A 25,160-nucleotide genomic window follows, 5' to 3' on the forward strand; every position below is an offset into this window, starting at 1 on the left:
ACCGACCACCACACACCACCATAAAGCACTTAGAAGTGACTCTGCTAAGATCCTGAAGAGTTCCCACCTTGAAATGGATATATGCATGGCCAAACATGGCAAATACCATGACATTTAAACATGCAAGGCTTTGGAGGGGTAAGTTTACATTTTAAATAACAGTTACATTTCTAAATACGTTTCAGCATTCGGTAGAGATGTGATCATGGTGGCAATTTTACAAAGCTGCTTGAAACTTTTATCCTCTCAGAATACCAACTGAGGGCCAAAGCCTACGTGGAAGCTGCTGGCGTTAGGCAGCAGATAACGGTCCGAATGCCACGTTTTGACGGCCGGCTCTGTCTGTATATCAGTGGCCTGTGGTTTTCTAGCACCTCAGACCAGAATGCTTAATATAGTAGTTTCAGGTTTATACAAACCATAAATTTGTTTCTCTATTAAAAAAAAAAAATCACTCCTCCTTTCAGCTTAGTAGACACGCAAGTACATTTTCAAGTATTTAAGGATGGACTCAGTACACAGTAGAACAAAAATGGACAGTGTGCCCTGCTTCCAATATAATCAAGCACTTCACACAATACAATTAAAAATGAAGAAAGCCATTTTGCACTCAAATGAACCAAGAATAACTGGATGATTCCTTGCTGGTTCTGGTCCCCCAAATAACAAAACGTTAAGTATTTCCCATAAACCTGGATTTCCTAAAAACACTTTTATCACTGATTTTTTGCTATGCTGACGTTAAAAGGCATGCCATAACTTTTCAGGATATGAGAATCACAAAAGAAAGCTGTTTACCCACCACGAACAGACAAATGTAAACCTGACAACCTTAGTTTTATTCCTTTCACTACTTGTCTTATGTTGTATTTGGTGATCCAGCCCTTCTGAAGCCTGACTTGCTGGTACATCTTAGCAAGTAAGCTTTTTCTTTTTTTCTAAATGGTTCCACTTATTCCTGGAGGTTCCACTGGGATAAAGGTCTATTGTCAGAACCAAAAGAAACAAGCTTGCTGAGAGTTCACTTTGCCCAGGACTGGGCCTCTTGGAGTCCTCAGTGTCTCTGCCTGGTCTCATGTGTGGACTGAGCTCCCTGGCTTTTGCACACTACAGCTGGTTCTTGGGCAAGTCTATTTCCTTTCCTTTTCTCCTTCCTTCTTTCCTTCCTTCTTTCCTTCCTTCCTTCCTAATGTTTATTTATTTTGGGGAGACAGACAGAGTGGGGGAGAAGCAGAGAGAGAGGGAGACACGGAATCCGAAGTGGGCTCCAGGCTCCAGGCCGTCAGCACAGAGCCCGATGTGGGGCTTGAACCCACGAAGCGTGCGATCATGACCTGAGCTGAAGTCAGATGCTCAACCGACTGAGCCACCCAGGCGCCCCTACATCTATTTCTTTTTCTGATTGTGCATGGCCAATTGTGAACACACTGGTGGCAACAGTGATTGAATCTGGGTTTTAATTTTATCATCTGGCCATTAAGTCATTTCTGTCAGGTGGCAGATGTCAGAAATTGGGTCCCTGTCAGCTGCCACCAGCAGCTGGAATCTGGTTCTCCTGTATTTTTTTTTAGTCTGTGCATTCTGCTATTTCCTAAAACTTCAGAATGCAGGGTTGAAAAGATTTTGGTGTCATCCCAACTACTGATAGCGTGCTCTATGTTTGTATGTTCTGTGTGCACCAACATGGCATCCTCTAAAGTGTCGTACCTAAGAGAAGTCTTTGAACAAAAAGTAAATCAAATTCCTAGCATGCAATGATCAACTTTTGTTTTTCTAAACAAATTAATGTCTCTTTAGAACTTCTGAAACACGGCTAAAGAAAGGAGACTCATTATGTAAAGGGTATGAACACTGAAAAGAAAAACTGCCCTACTCAATTGAGAAAGAGATCACAAAATGACTCAGGTTTTCAATATGTTCTTTGGAAGGACCTAATGGTACTTAATCATGTCCTGTATACTCTTAATTACATACCATACATATGTTGTTTAACTGACCAACATTTATAATAGATGTGGATGCTTGTTGCTACCCTAAATTAGTTGCTTTATCAAAGCTGCCTCTTTTAGTTTTGAAGAGATAAGATTTTTCTTTTTTTTTTATATTAAAAGATTTTTTAATGTTTTATTTATTTTTGGAGAGGGAGAGGGAGAGGGAGAGGGAGAGGGGGAGAGAGAGAGAGAGAGAGAGAGAGAATGAGTGGGGGAAAGGCAGAGAGAGAGAGAGGGAGACACAGAATCTGAAACAGGCTCCAGGCTGAGTACAGAGCCCGACGTGGGGCTTGAACTCGTGAACAGGGAGATCATGACCTGAGCCGAAGTCGGATGCTTAACTGACTTTAAGCATCTGACTGATTGAACCACCCAGGCACCCCAGTAAGATTTTCCATTTTACAAACATAAAATATTTCTAAGTGAACATATTGATGTACTTTGTATACTTCTGAGGGGAGTTAATGTATCATGTTAGGAGATCTCTTAAAAAGCAAATGGCTGGGGCGCCTGGGTGGCGCAGTCGGTTAAGCGTCCGACTTCAGCCAGGTCACGATCTCGCGGTCCGTGAGTTCGAGCCCCGCGTCGGGCTCTGGGCTGATGGCTCAGAGCCTGGAGCCTGTTTCCGATTCTGTGTCTCCCTCTCTCTCTGTCCCTCCCCCGTTCATGCTCTGTCTCTCTCCCAAAAATAAATAAACGTTGGAAAAAAAAAAAAAAAAAAAAAAGCAAATGGGGCAAATTCCTATTCCAGCTGGGTTTCAGAAACAATATCAACATATTAAAAACCTATACAAAGAAATGGAAAGATTTCTAAAACGTTATTCTTCTTTATGTATTAAATATGTTAGCTCTTTGAAACGTTTTCTTGCTAGAGTTGTAACTCAAAGATTAAATAAAGCTTTAACTATGAATTAAAAGAATACTTTTTAAGTTACTAGGTTATACAGTAAGAAGCAAAATATTTCTCTTAAATAACTTACAAGTTTTAATATTTGGTATGTAATTGTGGAAGGTAAATTATGTGATATTCCTATTCAAGCTGACTCTGCACAAATCAGTCTGAGTTAATAGTTGTAACATTTTTAAAACATCTCTGTTTTCTTCCTGATTTTACTGCCATGTACAAATAATGCTACTACAATAGTCTACAAGTTTTGGGTTTGTTTTCTCACAAAAAGCCTAATCATTTTGAATTTGATTTTTTTCTACTGATAAACTAATATCACTTTGTCTGAGATTACAGAATAGCAAAACTATGTATTCAACTACATTAGATGAATGATAACAGGCAAAATGTTTATCTCCCTCTCTCTGCCCCTTCCCCGCTCATGCTCTGTCTCTCAAAAATGAATAAACGTTAAAAAAAATTTTTTTTAAATAATAAAAAATAAAAAAAAGAAATTGGTTTTTATTATTTTTTTTTTAATTTTTTTTTTCAACGTTTATTTATTTTTGGGACAGAGAGAGACAGAGCATGAACGGGGGAGGGGCAGTGAGAGAGGGAGACACAGAATCGGAAACAGGCTCCAGGCTCTGAGCCATCAGCCCAGAGCCCGACGCGGGGCTCGAACTCACGGACCGCGAGATCGTGACCTGGCTGAAGTCGGACGCTTAACCGACTGCCCAGGCGCCCCAGAAATTGGTTTTTAGAATGCTACAAATCATAAGGACTTAATGTGTCATTAAGTTTTAATCTCTTAGTTAACATCAAGACCTTAGTAATAATTAATTTGAGTTAATAACCAGTCCTTGGATACCTAGACAACATAATTTTAATATACAAAGGCTCTTCATTAATACATTATAGAGGAACAAGCAATGGATAGTTAAAAAAGATGTGCAAATACCTTTAGGTTGAAGTACATACGTATTTTTTTAAAGCGTATAAAAGAATATTTGATGACAGGAGATGTTTGCAAGATAATAGATGTGTGTTTGTCAAGAGAAAAAAGTGACTAATTTTGTCTAAATTCCTAACAATTATTGTTGTGCTTTAAAAATACTGTTTGTAGAGCCGCCTGGGCAGCACAGTCGGTTGAGCGTCTGACTTCAGCTCAGGCCATGGCCTCACAATTCGTGGTTTTGAGCCCCATGTTGGGCTCTGTGCTGACAGTTCAGAGCCTGGAACCTGCTTTGGATGCTGTTTCTCCCTCTCCCTGCCCATCCCCTACTCACTTTCTGTGTCTCTCTCTCAAAAATAAACAAACACTAAAAAGTTAAAAAGAATATTGTTTATAACTATTTATTGCATTTAGATAAATTAAGGTCTCTGGAGGTTTGTTTAATGCCTTCACTATTTGAGTTAATAGTTAATCACATCTTTATAAACTGATTATTACACCCCATCCTTTCCAATACTGTTGATACTATAATAATAAAAGAACCAGAGGCCTTTAAACTCATTCACTAGTGGTTTCTGCTTTCTTCTTATATTTGCGTAAAGGCTTGTACTACAAACTGAAGAATTAAGTTTTCCATGAGAAACATCACAAGAACCTCAGTAAAGGACTGTTATCAGGTACTCCTGACTACTGAATTCAGGATATAAACTCATGGACATAGCTGATATCATCACCACAGACTAAACCATGTAACTGAGCCAGGATTTCCAGGAATGTTTTAGTCCAGGAGCAGACGTGTGGCAAAAGACAGCTTAACTGAAGATCAACAAAGTAATTAATTAATTATCTCAGACTAACTGGACTAAATAAACTGATTTAATTATGGTTAATGTTCTATTTTTAATGGATATTTTTTAAAAACCTCATTTTTTTTTTTTTTTAAGGAGTGCAACTGGGGGAGGGTCAGAGAGAGAGGGAGACACAGAATCTGAAGCAGGCTCCAGGTTCCGAGCTGTCAACACAGAGTCCGGTGCAGGGCTCGAACCCACGAACCACGGGATCGTGACCTGAGCTGAAGTCAGATGCTCAAACGACTGAGCCACCCAGGCGCCCCTAAAGCATCATTTCTTCTTACTGTATTGCTAACCCTCAACTTAACAGGCTAAAATCAGAACAAAACACTCTTTAAAAATGGTATCTATTTCCAACTGAACCCTCAGAACTGGAAACAGAAGAATCCTTAATATCTGTCATAAACTAATAAAGCATCAGCCCAATTTAAAAATAATTCTGTAAAAACGTAACAACATATATTGGTTGGCCTTGTTCTATCAGGCAATGATAAAAGTGGGTAAATATTATGCAGAGTGACTTAATGGAATTCTTTTTTTTCAAGTTTATTTATTTTGAGAGGGAGGGAGGGAGGGAGAGAGAGAGAGAGAGAGAGAGAGAGAGAGAGAGAATCACTGTGCTCTCAGTGCAGAGACTGATGCAGGGCTTGATCTCTCAAACTGAGATCATGACCTGAGCCAAGATCAAGAGTTGGACACTTAACTGACTGAACCACGCTGGTGCCCCTGGAATTCTTTCTTTTTAAATGACCATGTACTTATTTACACAGGTCCATTAAGTATCTATCCTCTTTTTAACCCGATAAATCTTACCTCCTTCTTATAGATAAATCTAATGTGTAACTTATGAGCACACTAAAAGTTTTATTTTAATTAGGTGTGACAACCCAACTCTTAAGGAAAAAGGACTATATTTCACATGTAGAACTATCTAAAAGGCCTCCCAGGAAAACATGCTGGTGTCCACTTGACGGCTTGGGAAATTCTAGCCTTAGGGTTGTAAAGATTATGAGCTCCTGGCAGGTCAGGATCATTAATAAACATGGGATCTCTGAGAAAGAGGACACCTTACAGCTATAAGTACTGTAAGTAAAACCTGGTACTGGTGAATTACACGGTTCTCGGTTCCTGTTCTAAATAGAATAAAGAGAGTAACTTATTTCTGACACATGAAAGTAAAATTTCAGCTCAGGGCCTTTATAAAACACCTCAGAGGCAGACAGAAATGACCTCTGAAGCCTGAAGTTCATGTGGTTCTAGTTTTGTTAACCACAAAAGATACATAAAAAAATACGTAAAAGGTCTTTATGGATTAATCAACATCACCTGTTGCATACATAGTTTAGCTACGTAGATAAACTTGCCAAATAAAACAAAAAAATCAAACTAATGACACTAAATCACTACCTCACTGAGCAAGTTATGTGGTTCAAAGTGTCCTTCATGGTGGGAACTTGTCCACAAGGAGGGAGTGTGGGAACGAGAAGCATCACTTTGTCTTTCTTCCCTTATCACGAAGCACCTCACATGCCAAAGTTAACAAACAAATGGAAACCAAAAAATAAACACCAAGTGAACAAAAAATTCACTCTGTATGCTGAGAAGTAGCTGTCTTCTCATTATGAACAGGCCAATGTAAACTTAATAAATGGCAGTTTCGTGTTTTCTTCCCTCTTTTAAATACTGTATTCGGTGTCACTGTATTCAGTGACTTTCTTGTACTCTTGGCAAGTAAGATGTTCTTTTCTAAATGCTTTCATTTTTGAGTATTCTTTGGCAATAGTTTTTGGCACAGACATGAATAATAAATATTCTTTGGATAAATAAATAAATGAAGACCTGAACTTTGTCTCCGAAGAGTCGAGTCTGGAAATGGCATTTGATAAAGCCACCATCTCAACAACCAAAAGAGTAAGCAGTTCCTTCTGGGCAGAGTTTTTCAAATCAAGTTAAAATTCTTCTCTCCTGATTTACCTTGATGTCAAACTCCTTTTTCAAATACGGAGAAAATTAGGATGATAACAGGTCCCTGTCTCTCTTCACCCAGATGTTTATGTATTAATAATCCAACTTCTCTGTGATGAGTGAGCGTGATGATACACATGAGACCGGGGATTGAAGTTTCTCTTTGAAAAGTCGTTCTTTACATTGCTCATCCATTTACAGTCAGGATGTTTTTCTTAGAACATTTTTAATTCATTAAAAAATATATAAATATAAACACTACTTACTGGATCAAAGACCAACATCCTGCAAAGGAGATGAACAGCTTCATGTGTAGCCTGGCTAGACAGGGTATAAAGTACAGGAAGAGATGGCTGTAAAAAAAAAAAAAATAAAGAGTTGAAATATGTGAGTCTCTGTATGCGTAGATATGGAATACAGCCAACTTATTAAGAGGTCAGTACCAAGCTCAAAAGATGTGCGCACACAAGTCTACATTCAAAGGGAATGGGTATTCCCCTCGCTAAGCAGTCTTCAGAACCAACAACTGTCACTGACTTCCAGTAGCATATTTTACATTGCATGATTACCCATTGTAGGTCAGAACACAAAGGAGCCCACGAAAACTGAAAGCTAACTCTGTGCATATGGCGCTCCTGCTAGCCTTACTGTAAATACTCTGCAAAATAGGGAAGACTAAACATGCCTAAAAGTGGGAGACAACAAATAGGTAAAACCTTAGACACATGCAAAGTTAAGCATGTAAACTGTGCAAAGGAAGCATGTAAACTAGGTCTTACATGTCTGCCTACTTCCAACAAAGCCACGTAGGAAAATCCAATAAGAACAGCAGCAAGACATCTTAGAATCATCAGGAGATAATTATTCACCTCACAGAAGTTTTCTGCAGGATCAAGGACTAACAGAGAGAAGATAAGATGAGGGTTCTAATTTACTAACTAATTAGATAAATCAACATGTCTGAATCCCAGGATCCTTAAGCGCAGAATGAGGTTGGACAAATGATGTGAAGCTGACTTTAGCTCTAAAGTTGTATGAAACCCGATAGGATTACAACAGATAAAAAGCATTATGTGAGTAGAACCCATTTATCACCGGCACTCAAATATTTGTAGATCAGCTTATTATTCTTTGTTGCATTTACATGTTTGCAGATAGAGAAGTATTTCTCGTTAAAAACATGTAAGTCTGTGGTAGCCCTGAAATCAGTTGTATTAGTCAAGATAAGGGGTGGAGTGTGGAGAGTGTGTTTAATTTACAACTTAATTTACATATTTTCCCTAGGAATTTTTTCATTGTGCAAAAGTAAATAATTTGATATTTTTGAAAGATTCTGATTCTTTGACTGCAAATAGCTGGTATTTTTCAGTGGCTTATGCAGGTTGGCAGCCGAATTCCAGCCAATTCTCACTGACCAAAATATCTCACCATAAGAAATTCTCTCCTTGCCACTTTTTTTTTTTTTTTTTAATTTTTAAGATTTTGTTTTTAAGTAATCTCTACACGCAGAGTGGGGCTCGAACCTACAACCCCGAGATCAAGAGCTGCATGCCCCACTGCCGGAGCCAGCCAGGCAGCCCTCCTAGAGAATCCAGCCCTCATCCTATTTTTGAGCTGGAGGTATGTTCCAGCTTAGGGAATGAAATATGGGAATGAGTAGTAGAACAGGTGGGTTCTAATTCTGCCTTCACTAGGAGTCAGGTAAGTCACTAGAACCTTGGCTTTCTCATCTATTAAACTGGACCAGCACAGACCAGCCTACCAACCCAAAGCATTGCTAATCATCTGCCACCCACCGAATGCCAGGCCCTGGGCTAAGTGCTGGGGCAACAGAGATAAGCATCAGGTCTCAGACGGGCAAGAAAAACATATGAACAAACAGTTCCAGAGGCCACTGAACGGAGAACAAATTACAAGGCAAAATTTGTTAAGACTTGAGAACAACTGGATACAAGATGAGGAGCTTGTGAAAATCAAATGAGTGGATGTGAAGGCGACCTGAAAATTTACACCTTCCCCCATCTCGTTTTTCTTTACAGAATTACACCCAACAAATACACTAAAAATAAAGCTAAATTTCACTTCAGCCTGGAACAGTCATATTAATACGTCTCCTCCTTTTCTGTGTTCAAATGCATGTTAAGAAGGGGTACAGAGATAAAGAAGTCAGTTCAGTTATGCCAACACCTCTCCACAAAGACAACCACTGATAATTTAGTTCCTAGCACTGGCTCCGCAGGAAAGATGCAATACTAGACATACTGAATGTCTAATTCCATTTTCTTCCCCTCTAATTCACCGGCCATTGTGGTTGAAACCAGCTGGGCCAAGGGTAACAGAACTAGACAAGAAGTTTATATTTCTCATCAAGTGCAACAGAACCTATCTGAATAAAAGAAAAAACAGAATGCTTAGAAATACGCCCTAAATATTTCATTTGGGAAAAAGGTCTTGCTAATTCCCCCAACATTCACACACATTACTCTTTCCCCTTTAAAACATACCAGTCCATTTTGTTTGTTCTGCAAGTTTATAAGCCACTTAGCAATGTAGGAGTGAGTGGGTGCCAGGGCTGAATCACGGGGACAAGAAGGGTTGTAAAGAGTGCTCTGTTAATGACTATGATTAATTGTCAGTGAAATGAAGCAAGAATGAGCTTCTGGACCTGGGTAAGGGGCCCTGAATGATGTATGTGGCAGTCATCATAAGCCGAGTGCAGAGTGCTGATCCCCACAATAGAGTTGGCTAGGCTGGCTCAGCTGTGTGAGTCCTGTCCTGCAAGTTTTTAGCTGGCAGCAAAGAAGCTGTGACCATCAGTCAGCAACGTTAATTAAGTGTGTACAACGGGCAGTGCACTATACAGTAAGCACTCTGGGCTTATAGAAAAGAAATCCCGACTTGGAAAAGAAGTTTGAATTGAATGAACTTCTAACATGATCTATTAAATGTAAATGGGTACCTGTCAGCAGACAGGGCTATTTTCACTTTTGTGAAAATATTACATGTATTACTGACACAATTAGTTGGGAACAATCTGAGGAAAAAGGAAATTCTAAACCTTGTAAGAGATGAACAGAAGGACTAAAGACTGATAACAGACTTTTCAATCCTACCAGTAGGTCAGTGCCTTAAGTATCAACTTTAAAAAATACTTGGGCCATGGCAGCTAAGACTGCATTCATCCAAGATTTTGAGTTGTAGAGGAGAAAACATTAACTAAAAAATACTGAACAGTGTTTTTGTCTGCCCAGCAGACAAAACAGCATTCCTTGACCTTTGGGGAACCACTCCCTTTTCACTCGTGAATCAAATGGCTGAGCTTGACTTCAATCTCTCAACTCAAAGGATGGGCACCTGACCCAGGTCTGGTCATTCAAATGATATATTCGCCCGAACGCCACGACAGCCTCTGGGATAGATACATGTTCTAAAATAGGGATGGGACAGGCAACAGACTGGCTAATCCAACCATACCCCCCCAGTCCTCTTCTCCTTTACCTACCTTTATTAGAGGAGATAGAAAATACTCATTTTCTTTTTTTTTTTTTTTTTTAGCTTGTCTGGCATCTGGGAAGTTACATATTACATAGTTCCAGACAATGACATGTAAGCAGAAATTCACTAGGCAGGCTTCTGGGAAAATTTTCTTTCCTGATAAAGGGGACACATACTACTAGCGTTCCCTCTTTCCTCCATTTTCTTGTTTTCAATGTGAATAGAATTTCTGGACAAGCTACAGCCATTTTGTGACCAAGATAAGCAAGAGGGTGTGAAATTGATGTTCTAAAGATGGAAGAGCAGCAAGAAAGAAAAAAACTGGGTCCTTGATGACATAAGCGAGCTGCCAGACCAGCTCCAAGACTGCTTACCTTTGGACCTCTTGATATGAGGAAAAAAATGAACCCCTATTTCTTTAAACCACTGTAAGCAAGATTTTCTATTGCTTACAATCAAACATATTCATAAGTGAATCAGTGACCTTCCAAATATTTTTTTCTAGATCTAACCGGGAAAGCTCTTTCCTGAAGGATTGATATGTTAGTAGAATATACACCTGGACTGCTGGCTCCATTTTTATGAACACACAGGGGAAAACAAAACAGAGAAGGGTCAGATTCCTGGCTTGGAACATCACTTGACTACTTGAATCAGCAAGGCCTGAAGTCAGTTGTAGCTCAACAACTTCATATAAAAAGTTGCAGGAGTCACTAAGTTTCCTTTTCCTCTTAAGCCAGTTGTAACTGAGTTTCACTGAAAAGAGTGATTGATACGCTGTATGGAAATAGGTATATTAATCAACCACACAAGTAAATTAATTTGAGACAGTAACTGTGACTCTAAGAAAACAGCCAATCTGATTCTCCTTTTGTATAGGAATGGTTATATTTTTTAAAAAGTCCCAACAAACAACAGTAAATATTGCTGTTTGTACAAATATGTGTAAATAAAAGCATAGAAAAATATGTCTGGGAAGATGTCCTCAAATTAATCCAGGGGTAACTGGGATAGTGTAGGGGTAGCTAGGGATGACGAATTCTCCGTAAAATTTGTATTTTACATGTACTCATATATCATTTGCATAAACAAATAAAATTTAAAAAGTTTGCTGTGAAGGTATATGTGCCAGGCAGCGTATACTGGCTAAGAACAGGTTTTAGCATTAGAGAAACCTACTTTTGACACCTGGCTTATGACCTTAAGCACATTGTTTGACCTCTGTAACCCTCCGTCTCCTATTTATAAAAAGGAACGATGAATATGGTACATTACAGTGCTGTGAGGATTTAATGAACTAATGTACAAGAAGTGGTTTGGGCAATGATGTGTGTGTGTGTGTGTGTGTGTGTGTGTGTATAAAATTATATGTAAGTATTGTTAGCAATGATTATTGTTAGTAAAGAATGGTTAGCTCCATCTAACTTTGAGTAGCTCCTTAAATGGGAATTACCTGAAAAAAAGCTAGGTTTTTCTTTTTGTAATTCAAACTCAAAAACTTGTATCGAAATGTTAGCATCCCTCCCGAGTTTATTTAATGTTTTATTTATTTTTGGGACAGAGAGAGACAGAGCATGAACGGGGGGAGGGACAGAGAGAGAGGGAGACACAGAATCGGAAACAGGCTCCAGGCTCCGAGCCATCAGCCCAGAGCCCGACGCGGGGCTCGAACTCACGGACCGCGAGATCGTGCCCTGGCTGAAGTCGGACGCTCAACCGACTGCGCCACCCAGGCGCCCCCCCTCCCGAGTTTAAATGTGGTTCATCTAACTTCTACATCAGGTAATCAGAATAAGTACAGTGAGGTATAGCTTTTGCCCTGTGAAGACCTCCAAGAGCCTAAGCAGCTTCACTGAGAATTATGAGTCCTGTCTAAAAGTTAGAGGTTTTTACTGTGTGCATGCACTTTCATCAGAATGAGAATATAGCTCATTCTGCCTCGATCATACACTTAAAAAAGAAATTCTTCTGAAATTATCTATAGGTTTTTGTAAAAAAAAAACTTTTATCATGGTCATACATAAAAAGCACTGAACCTTATCTAATACCTTTTCTGCATCAATTGAGATAATCATGATTTTTCTCACTTAAAATGTCAAAAAACATATTAATAGATTTTCTGTAGGTGAACCATTTTTGCACTCCTGGGACAAACTCCACTTGATCATAATATGTTACTTAAAAAAAAAAAACAAAAACACAAGCTGGGGTGCTTGGGTGGCTCAGTCAGTGTCATGACCGACTTCGGCTCAGGTCATGATGTCGTAGTTCGGGAGCTGGAGCCCCACATCGGATTCTGTGCTGACAGCCTGGAGCCTGCAGCCTGCTTCACATTCTGGGTCTCCCTCTCTCTGTGTCCCTCCCCCGCTCACGCTCTCTCTCTCAAAAATAAACATTAAAAAAAAAAAAAAACTTAAAAAAATCACAAGCTATACCTACCATTTTATGGTGAGAATTTTAATTGTTAATATTTATTAAGTGTTCAGAATACCAGACACTATTCTATGCTCTCCTTGCATGTACCATCTACCTCTTTATCATTATAATAATTTAATGAGGTAGGAATCATTTTTATTCTGATTTTATAGATGAATGAATTGAGGCACACAGAAGTTAAGTAATCTGCCTAAGGTCACAAAGTGAGTTACCGGTAGAGGCAGGATTCACAATTCATTCTGTCTGAAAACCGTAGCGTACGACTCCTGGGACACCATCATCATGCTGTGCCCTGTGGTGAGCCTGAGACTGACACCACAACCTGCACTCTTAATCACTAAAGACCAAAGAAATACAACAGAGTATGTATCTGGTGTGGAACGCTGAGCTAAGAACTATGTCCTTTGCAGAACAGTCTTGATGTACAGAACCACACAAGCTATAGTGTATATACTGGATTTGGAACCCAATTAATTTTTTAAAGTTAAGAAAAAAATCCAAATGGCTACATACCAATATACTTGTGTGTGCGTGTGTATGTGTCTTCCAATCTCAGGTCTAAGTGGCTGTAATGTGAATGGAGATACCTTTAAGCAGTTGCTAACAGGCCAAGAGGCATGAAGGATATGCATCATGGGTATAAGGGAAGGGGTAGAGAGTGGGAAGGGAAAAGGCAGAGTCTGACTGATGGCTTAAGTGAAGAGCTTCAAGGGTTTGCTAACTTCTCTTGAGGGTAATGGTGGTATAAAGATCTACTAGCAAATGTGGATAAAAACCTGAATTTCCATACTGGGGGACAAATGGAACGAAGTAATATGCTAAGTTTATTTACATTCAATTATATATGATATACAAATCTACCTGGATTAGTGTTCAATGCCCATGAACACCTGATTCAGGAGACCATTTCTGGCACTGGTTATAATAGTATCTAAAGATAAAACTTTAAAGTTTTGTATAAAGTGTATCTAGCCTCTGGACAAAAATGGTCTCCTAGTTTGTTTCTACCCCACTAGTCTCTTCAAAACCAAAATATTCTAACAGCAAGACTAGCCAGGGCTACCCCTAACTTTTAGTGTGGAGTTCTCTTAAGAGCATCACTCATCTTAATGATAAACAAAATAATAAACTCTAGGAGGCATTACTGTTAAGAGGCCAATTCATGCAAAAATGTATAGGAGAAAAATTCTGCTTAACATCTTAACCTATTTAACTGGTTAAATAAATATAGAACTTTAAATTTTTCTTTCTCCCCTCCTTCATTTTAGACAATAATATATTTATTATTTTTGTATTTAATTGAAATTTCTAGGTTTTTACAACTAACAGATTTTTATTTTTATTTTTTAAAGTTTATTTATTTTGAGGTGGGGGTGGAGGGGAGGCAGAGAGAACGAATCCCAAGTAGGCATCGTGGCATCAGCAGAGTGGCTTGATCTCACCAACTGTGAGATCACGACCTGAGCTGAAACCAAGGATCAGATGCTTAACTGACTGAGCTACCCAGGCGCCCTGTATAACTAACAGATTTTTAAAATTTCTAGTAGGAAAAGGACTCACTTGCCAGGAATGCTCAAAGGACAGCAGTTGCTTTTGGTGCAGTATGTTACATTTTCCAGCTGTTCTAGAAGGCAGGCAGGAAACTCCTTAGGAAGCCTTGCTCTCTCAGCTGCTGTTTAGCAGCTCTGACAAAGGATTAATTAGCTGGCAACCACTAGCAATAGTTAAAATTCCTCTAGAGTTGGAAGGGTGGCACCAGGGTATGTGATCTTAATCACATTTCATTACTGGCTACTTTTAGTCAGGAAAGACCTAAAGAGGTCAGTAAAACAGGAAAATTATTTTGCTAGTTCCAAGGGCATATTCACCATGAGGTATTGATAAATTTCTTTAATATTCCTGATGACGGCCAATAAATAGAACATAATAGATCTTTTGGGTTCCTTATATTAATACAGAACCTTTCTCTAGGTTAAGACTTACTGTGTGCTTTTCTAAGAGAATTAGGACCCGAAATTATTTCATAGTTTATAAACTAAATGCAATAGAGGGATGCAACCGGCAGGGGGCTATTTAAAATCCCAGCATCTACATCTCTATTTTTCTAGTTCGGGCTGGTTTTAGAAGAGAACACGCTTTACCCATTGCCCTTTATGCCTGTGAGAATGGAAGCTGTGGATTCACACTGGAATTACAGAGAGAAACTGCCAGGGGAAGGCAAGGCCTTGCTTAAATGTCTGTTTGGTAATCTGAGAGGAGAGCCGAAGTCAGTCTGCCATTTGGTCATTCAGATCAATCAGTCCTGATGATCCATCAGATCATCTAAATGCCCAATTTAAAAGAAACCAAGGCAGAGCCCAGGAAAATTAGTTGCTGAATCTTCTTGTTCAAGCCTCCTCTTTTCTGTTTAGTTTGCTGTTCCTGAGAAAAGTATTTTCCTTGCTCACTCTTCACATCATTAAGCTGTTCTGTCCAAAGTGGATTAGGAAAAGTGCTTTTAAAAAATGCTGCTAAACCAACAGGTGGAGATAAAAGCCGTCTTGTCTTCCTCAACAGTGACTTGTCTGGTTATAAGTAATATTGATCAGTACAGATCTGGCAATCTCTCTCCATACTATTTTTCTAAAAACATTTACATCTGATTCTGTGTTAGTGGAAAGAGTACAGTAGAAATAGCTTCATCCTCGTAGTTGGAGTAAGAGGTACCGAGTATTTTGGCTCAGTATTTAGAAAAGACATCTTGATGTACATGTACGAGGTATGGCACTGGAGTGAAAGCTCCACCCCCAGTAATTTTCCCAGACACATCAAAAACCAGGAGACAAAAAGCCAGGGGTCATTTAGGTGCTACACAGTATTTATTTTCTCCTAAAGCACTGGGGATTATGGTATTTTATTTAGTTTTACAAATATTTAACATTTTCTTATTTATGACCATGACATAAAAAATAAATAAAACCCGTAAGTAATGTTCTTGTTTAAACAGTCTTAACTCATTATTCTGTCGGAAGAGAAATCCTGCCCAGATGGTTACCAAATACAGATCCCCACCCTATCATGTTACCTGTTTATGAGGACCCCTGAGTATGTGTGCCTTAGCGCCTTCACAAGCCGTCCTCATTGCTTCCAGTGATGGTGTGCCCAAAAGATCCGTGATCAAATCCAACTACAAGGAAATATGAAATACAGATGGATATAGTAAGATCTCATGGAAACAACTTTCCATTACTCTTCAATAACTCAAGGCCAAGGACCTAATTTGGAGGGAAAAAAACACAACACCACCTTAAGGCAAATTCCAAATTAACTGATAGGAGCCCCTATGTTCACTTTCTGGACTACTTTTAAAAGGCCAGAAAAATATTTTTATTAGGAATCCAGATGACAGAAATGAACTATGTTTCGGCAAGCATGGCATTCTAAGGCTATAGTAGTTTAGGAGTCTGCATCTACCTACCCTGGGTCTTGATATCATGGTATCTATGATCCTTGCAGAGGTGAACTGCTCTTTTGCTCCTGGCTAATGACTGTTCTTTTCAAACAGTTAAAGAATGGATTCTGATGCTTCCAAAGGATTCAGGCTCATCAAGGAGCTAATCCATAAATCAGGCAGCTGTGATTTAGGAACTACTCAGAACATTCACATCTGAAATGAAAGCTAAGTTATTGATGTGTGGGCCAGAACACCTCATTTACATTCTAGGTATGCTAGAAATCTCTTACACTGGCAGAAAACTGCGGTTCTTAGAAAACTATAATACTGAATAAGACCACATTTAGTTAGCAAAGCACAATAAAAAATGGTCTTCTCACAAGTCTTGGTAGGTCGGACACCACCTCCACAATTTTCTGTAGTGCTAAAACTCTTCCAACTTCATAACCTAATTAGCAATAATATGTCATTCGGATTCTTCCAGGACGGAAAATTCCTACCTACAGAATACTTCATTTTCTGGTACTGGGATTGCCAGATATAACGCACCATTTTATTTCCCTTTTTTTTTTTTTAATGTTTATTTGTTTTTGAGAGAGAGAGAGCCCAAGCAAAGGAGGGGCAGAGAGAGGGAGGGGGACAGAGGATCCAAAGTGGGCTCTGTGCTGACAGCAGTGAGCCCGATGCAGGGCTAGAACTCGTGAACTGGAAGATCACGACCTGAGCCAAAGCTGGATGCTTAACTAACCGGCCACCTAGGTGCCCCTAAAGCACCATTTTTCTGCACTTATCAAAACTATGAGATCTATATAAGGATCACTGTCCTCCAGGATAATGGGGATGATCAAGTAGCTTGTTTTCCATGAAAGATCTCTACATAAAGCCTTTTGGGAAAAGTGTGTTGGTGATACTTATGGACCTCTAACTACTAACCTAAAGGCAGAAGAAAATAACTGGCTCATGAAAACAAATGGAAACATTCAGAAAGTTGTCTACAATGGGTTAGATCCATGGATAAGAAATATTTTTATGTACTGTAGCACCTAGGGTTTTCATTTCTCAAAGATACAGAGAAAATGCTACAGAAAATGACTACTTCCATTTAGAAGTTAGCCTCTTTTCCTATTTTAGATCTTGACTTCTCATACTAAAATACACTAATGATAGATAGTGTTATCTGTTACTGGCTACATCATACTGGCAAATTCAAGACGCATGCATTTCTCTAGAAAATAAGGTATCTGAATCCCAGGCCAGTTCCTGCATACATTGTTTTACACACACACAACACACAACACACACACACACACACACACACACACACACACACACACACAGTCTTTTCAGTAGCAACCCAAGATCCTGGTTCAATATACAGGATTTGAACACCTCAACTTTTATTTAAGCTTTTCTGTATGGCAGCTGCTTATGTGCAGACATGATGGTCTTACAGGTAAGTCCATTAAAATCTACTCTCTAAAAAAATCGAATAGTGAAGTGGGTACTGTCAATAGTACCCAACATTAAAATTATATATGACAATTTTTTATCACTAGGATCAATTTTTAAGATGGAAATTTGATAAAAATAGACTTGGAATGTTTAGCAGAAAAATAACTAAATGCTGATCATAGCATATACAGTTTCTAATGTATCAGTTAATTCTTTGTAGAAACAATTCCATTTTGGGTCAGGTGTATGAATTATTTACAAAGATACTCAGTAGTCAGGGTGATCTCTTACAATGTGATCAATCAAATCTCAATACTCCCTTGCTCAAAACCTTCATACCGCTTTCCACTACAATTTGGACAGAATAAAGTCCAAAGTCCTTATCAGGTCATCACAGTCAGGCGCTCTTTCTCCCTCCGACCTTGTCTCCTACAACCTCCTCCTTGATTGTGCCATCCCCCCAACATGCCACACTTGTTCCTGCCTCAGAGGCGTAATTATGTGGGTTGTCCCTTTTCCTGGAACACTCCCAATATCTCGCTCCCCCATTTCACTTGAGTACTCCTCAAATGTCATCCCTTCAGAGAGAGAATCCTTTAGCACTGCTCTGCTCCATTGTCATCCCCTGGTTCAATTTTTCTTCACAAAATTTATCATTATTTAGGTTTATGTTTATTTGTAGACTTTATTTTCTATCTCATGTGCAAGTTTCACGAAGGCAGGAACTAACCTTGTCTTTTTACTGCTGCATACCTATCATCCTGGCATAGCACCACTCTCACAGTTGCTAACATTTGCTGAGAGCTCACTGTGTGCCTGGCCGCATTTCCAGCTTTATTTGATTTGCGCAACAGTCCTCAGAACCTTCTAATTTGCCTGAGAATGACTAGACAGTAAGTGGCAGAGCTAGGACTAGAACCCATCGATTTGATTCTGCAGCCCGAGTCCATCACTGTTACATTATTCTAATGCAAACTTTATGTTTGCATTGTTAGAATTTATGGATAAAAAATACTTAGGAATTATCGCAAAAAAATATGATAATGAATTAGCTCTTAGGGCAGATAAAGTATCATGAATGGGTTCTTAAAACTACCTTTTAATAAGCTTCTAATGTTCTCTGCCATATTTAAATATTGTAGCTCCAAAACAAAGGTTAGATATGTTTCTAAATGTTCAGATTTAAGGAAATCAACACTTAAAATTTATGTTCTAAGCATAAAGAGTAAGTACATTAAGCCACCAAATACATTTTCAAGTTGGATGCATTCAGTTAGAAAGAACAGAGACAATCTAACAACTGAAGATTACACCTGTGCAAACGGTTACATGCATCAGTGCAAGTAATAAAGCCAACACTCCCTCTAATAGGCCGGTAAGTTACAAAATGAATCTCTCTGTAATCTTCAACTTCATAACTTTTCTGAATTTTAAGTGAACCCGAATTTGCTAAAAGCAATGCAGACAGTACAACGAATAAGCCCAGGACATGTGTGCAAGGTAGTTTTTTCCTTTAAATCTGTAATAGAATTGAAAGCTACTACAGCCTAACGTAAAATCATACCTGCTGAATGGGACTTTGTGCCTGAAACAGTATTCTTCGTCCTAGTAGTTCTGCAAAGATACATCCGACAGACCAGATGTCAATAGCATTGCTGTAATGACGACTGCCCATCAGGATTTCCGGAGCCCGATAATACTGAGTAACAACTTCCTGAGTCATATGACGGGATTCATCTAATTCCTCCACTCTGGCCAATCCAAAATCACAAATCTAAATAGAAAAGATTATCAAAATATTGTTAAAGAGACACATGTATTTACAAACGGTAAAGTAAAACAAAATAGCCAAAAAGTTAAAATCATGATAGATCTCCAAACTCAGAAGTTTTCAATGATACAGGTAGGGTATATTTGTGTCAATGTATAATTTGATCTTATCGGTATAAGAGGGGGGAAAAAAGGCTCAAACTTCCTTATTTCTATATAAAATGATGATCTTAAAAATATTCTTCTCACTTTTAATGTCTTTTCAATTGATAACTAAACCAAAAAGACAGCTCAACGCACATTTCTAGGTTTAATGTAGAAACCAAACTATGTATTTTCAAGGCTTCTTGAGGAAGTATTATAAGAAAAAAAAAAAAAAAGAGCCAATCTTGAAGACTTCCTGAACTATGTTCACTCTCATTACAGAATACACATAGTAAAATTTCTTTAAATCAAACTGAGTCCTAAACTTCACATGTATCTATTTTTAAAATACTAATTCACACTCAAATGTGTGAATATGTCAAAATGTGGCACACTGTAGGATACCAGTGCCACTAGGTTCATTCTTTTCTTCGTGCCGTAAATATTTAACTTAATGCCTCTCAAGTTTTGGACAGCATGCTGGAACCTGGCGACACAACAGTAGATGAGGAAGATTGGTTAATTTACATGCAGACTGAAAAACGAATCTTTTCCTGTTACTTCTGTTTCCTGAGAGGCTGCAGTTCCAAGATGAGCTGTTAGTGGACAACAGCAGTGCCACCAATGGCAACTTCTGCTTATTTTCAGGAATTAAGACTTTCTTGAAACTGGGCAAACAAAACAGAAAGGGGGAGCACTGAGGCTAAGACAAGAGAGTAACGGTCTTCCAAACTTTAGCATTCTCACTGATTAACTTCATTGAGTCAGTGTTAGAAGCGACAAAATAATACTGTTCTAAGTTGAGGTCCCAGCCTATGATTTTAATCGAAAAAAGGGTCTGACAGCTAAAAAAAAAAAAAAAGTTGGAAAACCATAGCAAAAACAAAACAAAACAAAACAAAACAAAACAAAACAAAACAAAACAAAAACCAAACTATAAGTTGCTTATCGGGGTGCCTGGGTGGCTCAGTCGGTTAAGCGTCCGACATCAGCTCAGGTCATGATAGCACAGTCCGTGAGTTCAAGCCCCGTGTTGGGCTCTGTGCTGACGGCTCAGAGCCTGGAGCCTGTTTCAGATTCTGTGTCTCCCTCTCTCTGACCTTCCCCTGTTCATGCTCTGTCTCTCTCTGTCTCAAAAATAAATAAATAAAAACATTAAAAAAAATTAAGTTGCTTATCAAATCCTCCCAAAGGCTAGGGTTCAAATAACACATAATATTTAAAATGCCATGGTGTTTTAGGATATCTTTTAAAACAAAACAAAAACCAAAGAACTTTAATCCATTTTCCTATCATTCTTGTATTTAGAGTAAAAAAAAACCCACAAAAAAACAAAAAACAAAACAACAACAACAAAAAACAACCAACCACCCACCGGACAGAAAATATTTTGTTATAAAGCAAGTCCCTTGTTAAAAACATCAGTCTGGAGTCATTTTTGGCAATTTATCTGGAAGACAAGCTAAACCCAAAGTAAGAAGGTTATATGATCAGATAGCCAAAAAGATAATGAGATTTCCAACAAAATTATCCATTTTGTGCTTAATAGGAAATAAAATATATTCATAATATGAAAGGATATAATTTAAAAGAAATGTTTTATCATAATTATTTTTGATGAATTTGTACATTTGAGAAGGCAGAATTAGTTTGTCCATAGCTTGACATTCCATTCTGGGTTTTATTTTTATTTTTTTATTTTAGCGAGAGAAAGAGAGCGAGAGAGAAAGAGAGAGAGAACGAACCTTAAGCAGTTTCCACGCTCAGTGCAGAGCCCAATGTGGGGCTCCATCCCATGACCCTGGGATCATGACCTGAATTGAAATCAAGAGTCTGATGCTCAACTAACTGAGCCACCCCAGAAGCCCCCTAACCATTCTGGGTTTTAAAAGTAGGCAGCTTGGACAAGTCAAAGGAACAGGGCACAATTTCAATTTATCCTGATCTGTGTATTGGTTTATTCATAATTGACATTTTCCTCTAGTTACTCATTTATGTAGCCAGAAGTTATAACACCATTACTAATGATTTTAAAAAATAGACTTCAGGGACACCTGGGTGGTGTAGTTGGTTAAGCCCCCGATTCTTGATCCCACTCTGGTCATGATCTTGTGGTTGGTGAATCTGAGCCCCGCATCAGACTCTGCACTGATGGTGTGGAGCCTGCTTGGGATTCTGTCTCTCCTTCTCTCTGCGTTTCCCTGGCTTGCGTGCTCTCGTGCTCTCTCTCTCAAAAATAAATAAATATTAAAAAACTGTTTTTAACGGATTTCAAGCAGGTAATGGCATCAAGCATTCTACACAAAATGCTTTGTGAAATTCTCCAACCAGAAACCAAAGTAAGAAAAAACTGGCATAAATTGTCATAAAACTGATTTGGCCTGAACAGAATAAAGAATTCTTAAGTTTTTTGTTTTTGTTTTGTTTTTGTTTTTGTTTTTAATTACAATGAGGGTTGTGGGAATAGGTTGCAGATCTCTTCAAAAAGGGGAAAGGTAGCAGGGGAATGAACTCAATGACCTATAGAAAGAATATTTACTTCAGTGGACACTGGGGACAATTAATTTCTCTGTGGAAAGAGACTGCACTACGACACCAGTTGTTTTCAGGGAAATTATGAAAAATAGTTAAAAAAAAAAATCTTTCCAGAGTTAAATCAGAAACAGTTCTTGAAGGCTATAATGAAGGGAGAATTTTATCCTAAAGCAGTATATCATACCAGCTTTTAAAGAAAATTGGGCCACAGTTTAAAGAAAGCATTTAAAATACAAAATGATATTCATTTATATACTTGCTTTTAATATTTAGTTTAACTGCCATCAAGCTAAGTAACAATGATAGCTTGATTACTTATAAAGCAGGCAACATTTAAAAACCAGTTTTTTTCAAATATATCAGTTGAAACGTTAACAGCATTTACTGCAGACTGAAGCACCATGTAATACTGTAGCCACTCACAAACTAAACGGAATTTAAATTTGCTTACACAGGATGGCACAGCTCTAGGAAGGCCCTTATCTCTACCTTCTATGATGGGGAAGGTATGGTGGTTCTCTTCCGATCTAGGAGCTCCATGAATACATCTCTCTATTGGAGGCAGGGAGACGCACATATGTGGATTTTGCAATTGGTGAGCCACTCACTCTAACAAAAAACGGGCAGGGGTGAGGGGGTGGGTGGATGGAGACACTGGGGGAAAGTAAAATGGAAACTGATGGCTTGAGATTTTGGAGCTACTAACTATAATTAATCCTGTAATCAATACCCCCTCAGAGGGGGTAGCAGGATTGGCTACTATATTGTCAAATACATTTAACCCTTTCCTGGCTTAGTACTTGTGTTTCCACTTCCCTACTTTACTACCTCAGTCACGCAGGGTATAAAAATGCTACAGGTTTCTTAAAAGCCATACTTCATTCTCATATAAACAGCTTACTGGTTTTCCAATATTCCTTTTGATGTGTACTTCTTTTAACAATGGAACAATTGAAAAAGAAATCACCTTCTCCATCTTCTTTCTGGTCACATTGTAATTCCAATTTCAGTGTTTCTAAAACATATGCAAGCTATCATGAAGAAACCATGAGTCAAGACTACAAATCAGTTACTGTGGCCACGACTAGTGACATTGCTAGGGAAACCTGGGTTCTTTCATTTTTGGCAAAGCGATGAAAACAAATTTAACTCTTTCACAAAAACACATTGCTCTTAAACCTGCCTTGACATTCTGAATTTTTCTCAGATACTCAAATAAACTGAAAAGCTACCTTTAGAACACAGTTGCTGTTCACAAGGAGATTCCCTGGCTTAATGTCTCGATGTAAAATGCCAGCTGAATGGAGATATTTCAAACCTGAAATAACAAACGGATTTAATTGCAGATATTTAATTCCTTTCACTCAACCAATGATTTGGGGGGAAAACCACAGAAACAGAGAGTACAGGATTTAAGACTGTACTCTAAATGATGGCCTAATAAACATTATTAAAAGCTAGACTTAGCCCTACCTCAAAAAACCTGTAATTTTGCGACAGGAAAATAAAGTGTCATCAAAGGCTTGCACAATCTACAGATCATGCCTATCATTCAAAAGATGATTTAGGTTTAAATATAGATAAGCTTTTCAGGCACTGGAATTAAAGCTGACCATACGAACGTCCTCAAATTGCTCCTAGGTGTGGGTTGGCCACTGGAGCTCTGCTGCTGGTACCGTCACCCTGTGATTCCCATTACCCACCGGGGAGCCTTTCCCAGGGCAGATTTTTACTGGGAAGACAAAAGTCAGCAACCTGCCCAGGTCTGTCAGTAGTATTCTCCACCACTGAGATTCGAGAGGGTAATAATTAATTACTTTACAATATTTCTGACACCTTAAAAGACCGAGGGTTGTAGCACTGCTAAAAAAAGGTCACAGCTTCAAGGTTGAGTCTTCTGAACAAAATACAGTAAATCGTGTATTTTTTTCAAGTGTAAAAAAAGATCCAGTATCCAGTATCTTTATTCTGTCCCCCACCACAGAATGTCAACAAATCCACAGAAAGCGAACATCGTGGTTTTAACGCTGTGCTTTCATTCTGTTGTTAGATGCTTTTTCACCTCTATAAAGAATGTCTGAATTCTATAAATCCTAGTGAGGGAGGGGCAGGGGGAGGATATTTTACTAGGTAAGGAAGCTGTTTCAGCTTTAAACAATTCTCCATTTGTAACAGCAAAATTCCGAAGGACACACCTGATGGCCAGAAGAAGCTCCATCAATGTCGGCTCAAACTGCCTCTCCATCAGGTTGGTGCTCTCGAGTGAGCCAGCCTGGAGAATTATTTAGCTGGCTGTTTCTCAGTCTCCTTGATGCTCTGGCTTTAAGAGTCATTTTGTTTTTCTAGAATTGGACTCAGGTACACCAGCCAACACTTTGATCAGGCTTATGTACTGCTGGTTTGAAGAATAAATGTCTGGATGACACAAGTTACTTTTTAATTGAGTTATCTGATGCCAGTCACATATCCCTACTAAAGGCTGTTTAGTGGAAACTTTGTGACAGACCATGGGGTTTGACAAACCCTCTTGCTTATTTACTCCCTAGATTAACCTAGTCATGAATTAGGGCTTTCTCTTCCATCACTGAAAATAAGAACCATTTGGCCACCCTTAAAAAAGCCTCTTATTTAACATCAAGTATAGAGAATATTATATTTGACCTTGGTCAAAAGAAAAAAGTCTTTAGGGAAGAAGAAAGCCTTGGGAGGTCAGATTAAAGTTCAAATGAAAAGCAAAACATTTCACGTATACAGTGACACTACCTTTTTCTTCACAAAGAAAAGCTTACCTCGCAAAATCTGATAAAGAAAAACTTTGACATGATCTGAGCTGAGTGGTTGAGGAGAGACGATAATTTTATGTAGGTCACTCTGCATCAATTCTGTGACAACATATCTTGAAGTTTTAAGTTAAGGAGAGTTCAGAGAATTCAGTCCCAATCCCCTCAAAGTAGGCGCTAGGTCTAAAGAATAACTTCCACTCTTAAGGCTGGAGAAAGTTTAAGGAAAGAAAGCTTCTAGACAGTATGACAAAGGTGAGAATTCCAGCCCTCACAAGATAAAAAATTGCCAAAATTAAAGAATTTACCATTTAAAAGTTAGCAGACATAAACTAAGTGACTCCTCTATAATTAGCATTATAAAAGAAAAATAAGGGTAAATATTTTTTAAATTAAGTTTTTAATTCCAGTGTAGTTAACATACAGTGTTCTATTAGCTTCAGGTGTACAACACAGTGATTCACAGA

The 25,160-nt window shown here is 38.5% G+C and overlaps 1 protein-coding gene across 2 annotated transcripts in view; it reads right to left on the reverse strand.

Moving 5' to 3' along the window:
- Positions 1-25,160, reverse strand: part of NLK (nemo like kinase) — a 165,541-nt gene that overhangs the window by 5,260 nt on the left and 135,121 nt on the right. For both annotated transcript variants that reach the window (XR_006962280.1, XM_047080744.1), the window contains exons 4-8: positions 24,703-24,809; positions 23,146-23,231; positions 19,029-19,238; positions 15,644-15,745; positions 6,915-7,001 (exon numbers count right to left, since the gene is read on the reverse strand). Coding sequence is in view for 1 of the 2 variants with exons in the window: in XM_047080744.1 (XP_046936700.1) it covers positions 6,915-7,001; positions 15,644-15,745; positions 19,029-19,238; positions 23,146-23,231; positions 24,703-24,809 (592 nt within the window). In the remaining variant the exon portion in view is untranslated. The remainder of the gene's footprint in view (positions 1-6,914; positions 7,002-15,643; positions 15,746-19,028; positions 19,239-23,145; positions 23,232-24,702; positions 24,810-25,160) is intronic.

The sequence above is a fragment of the Lynx rufus genome, unplaced genomic scaffold (assembly GCF_022079265.1).
Source record: "Lynx rufus isolate CCGP_SWC_20201006 ecotype Redwood Valley unplaced genomic scaffold, mLynRuf1.p SCAF_18, whole genome shotgun sequence".
Lineage (NCBI taxonomy): Eukaryota > Metazoa > Chordata > Mammalia > Carnivora > Felidae > Lynx > Lynx rufus.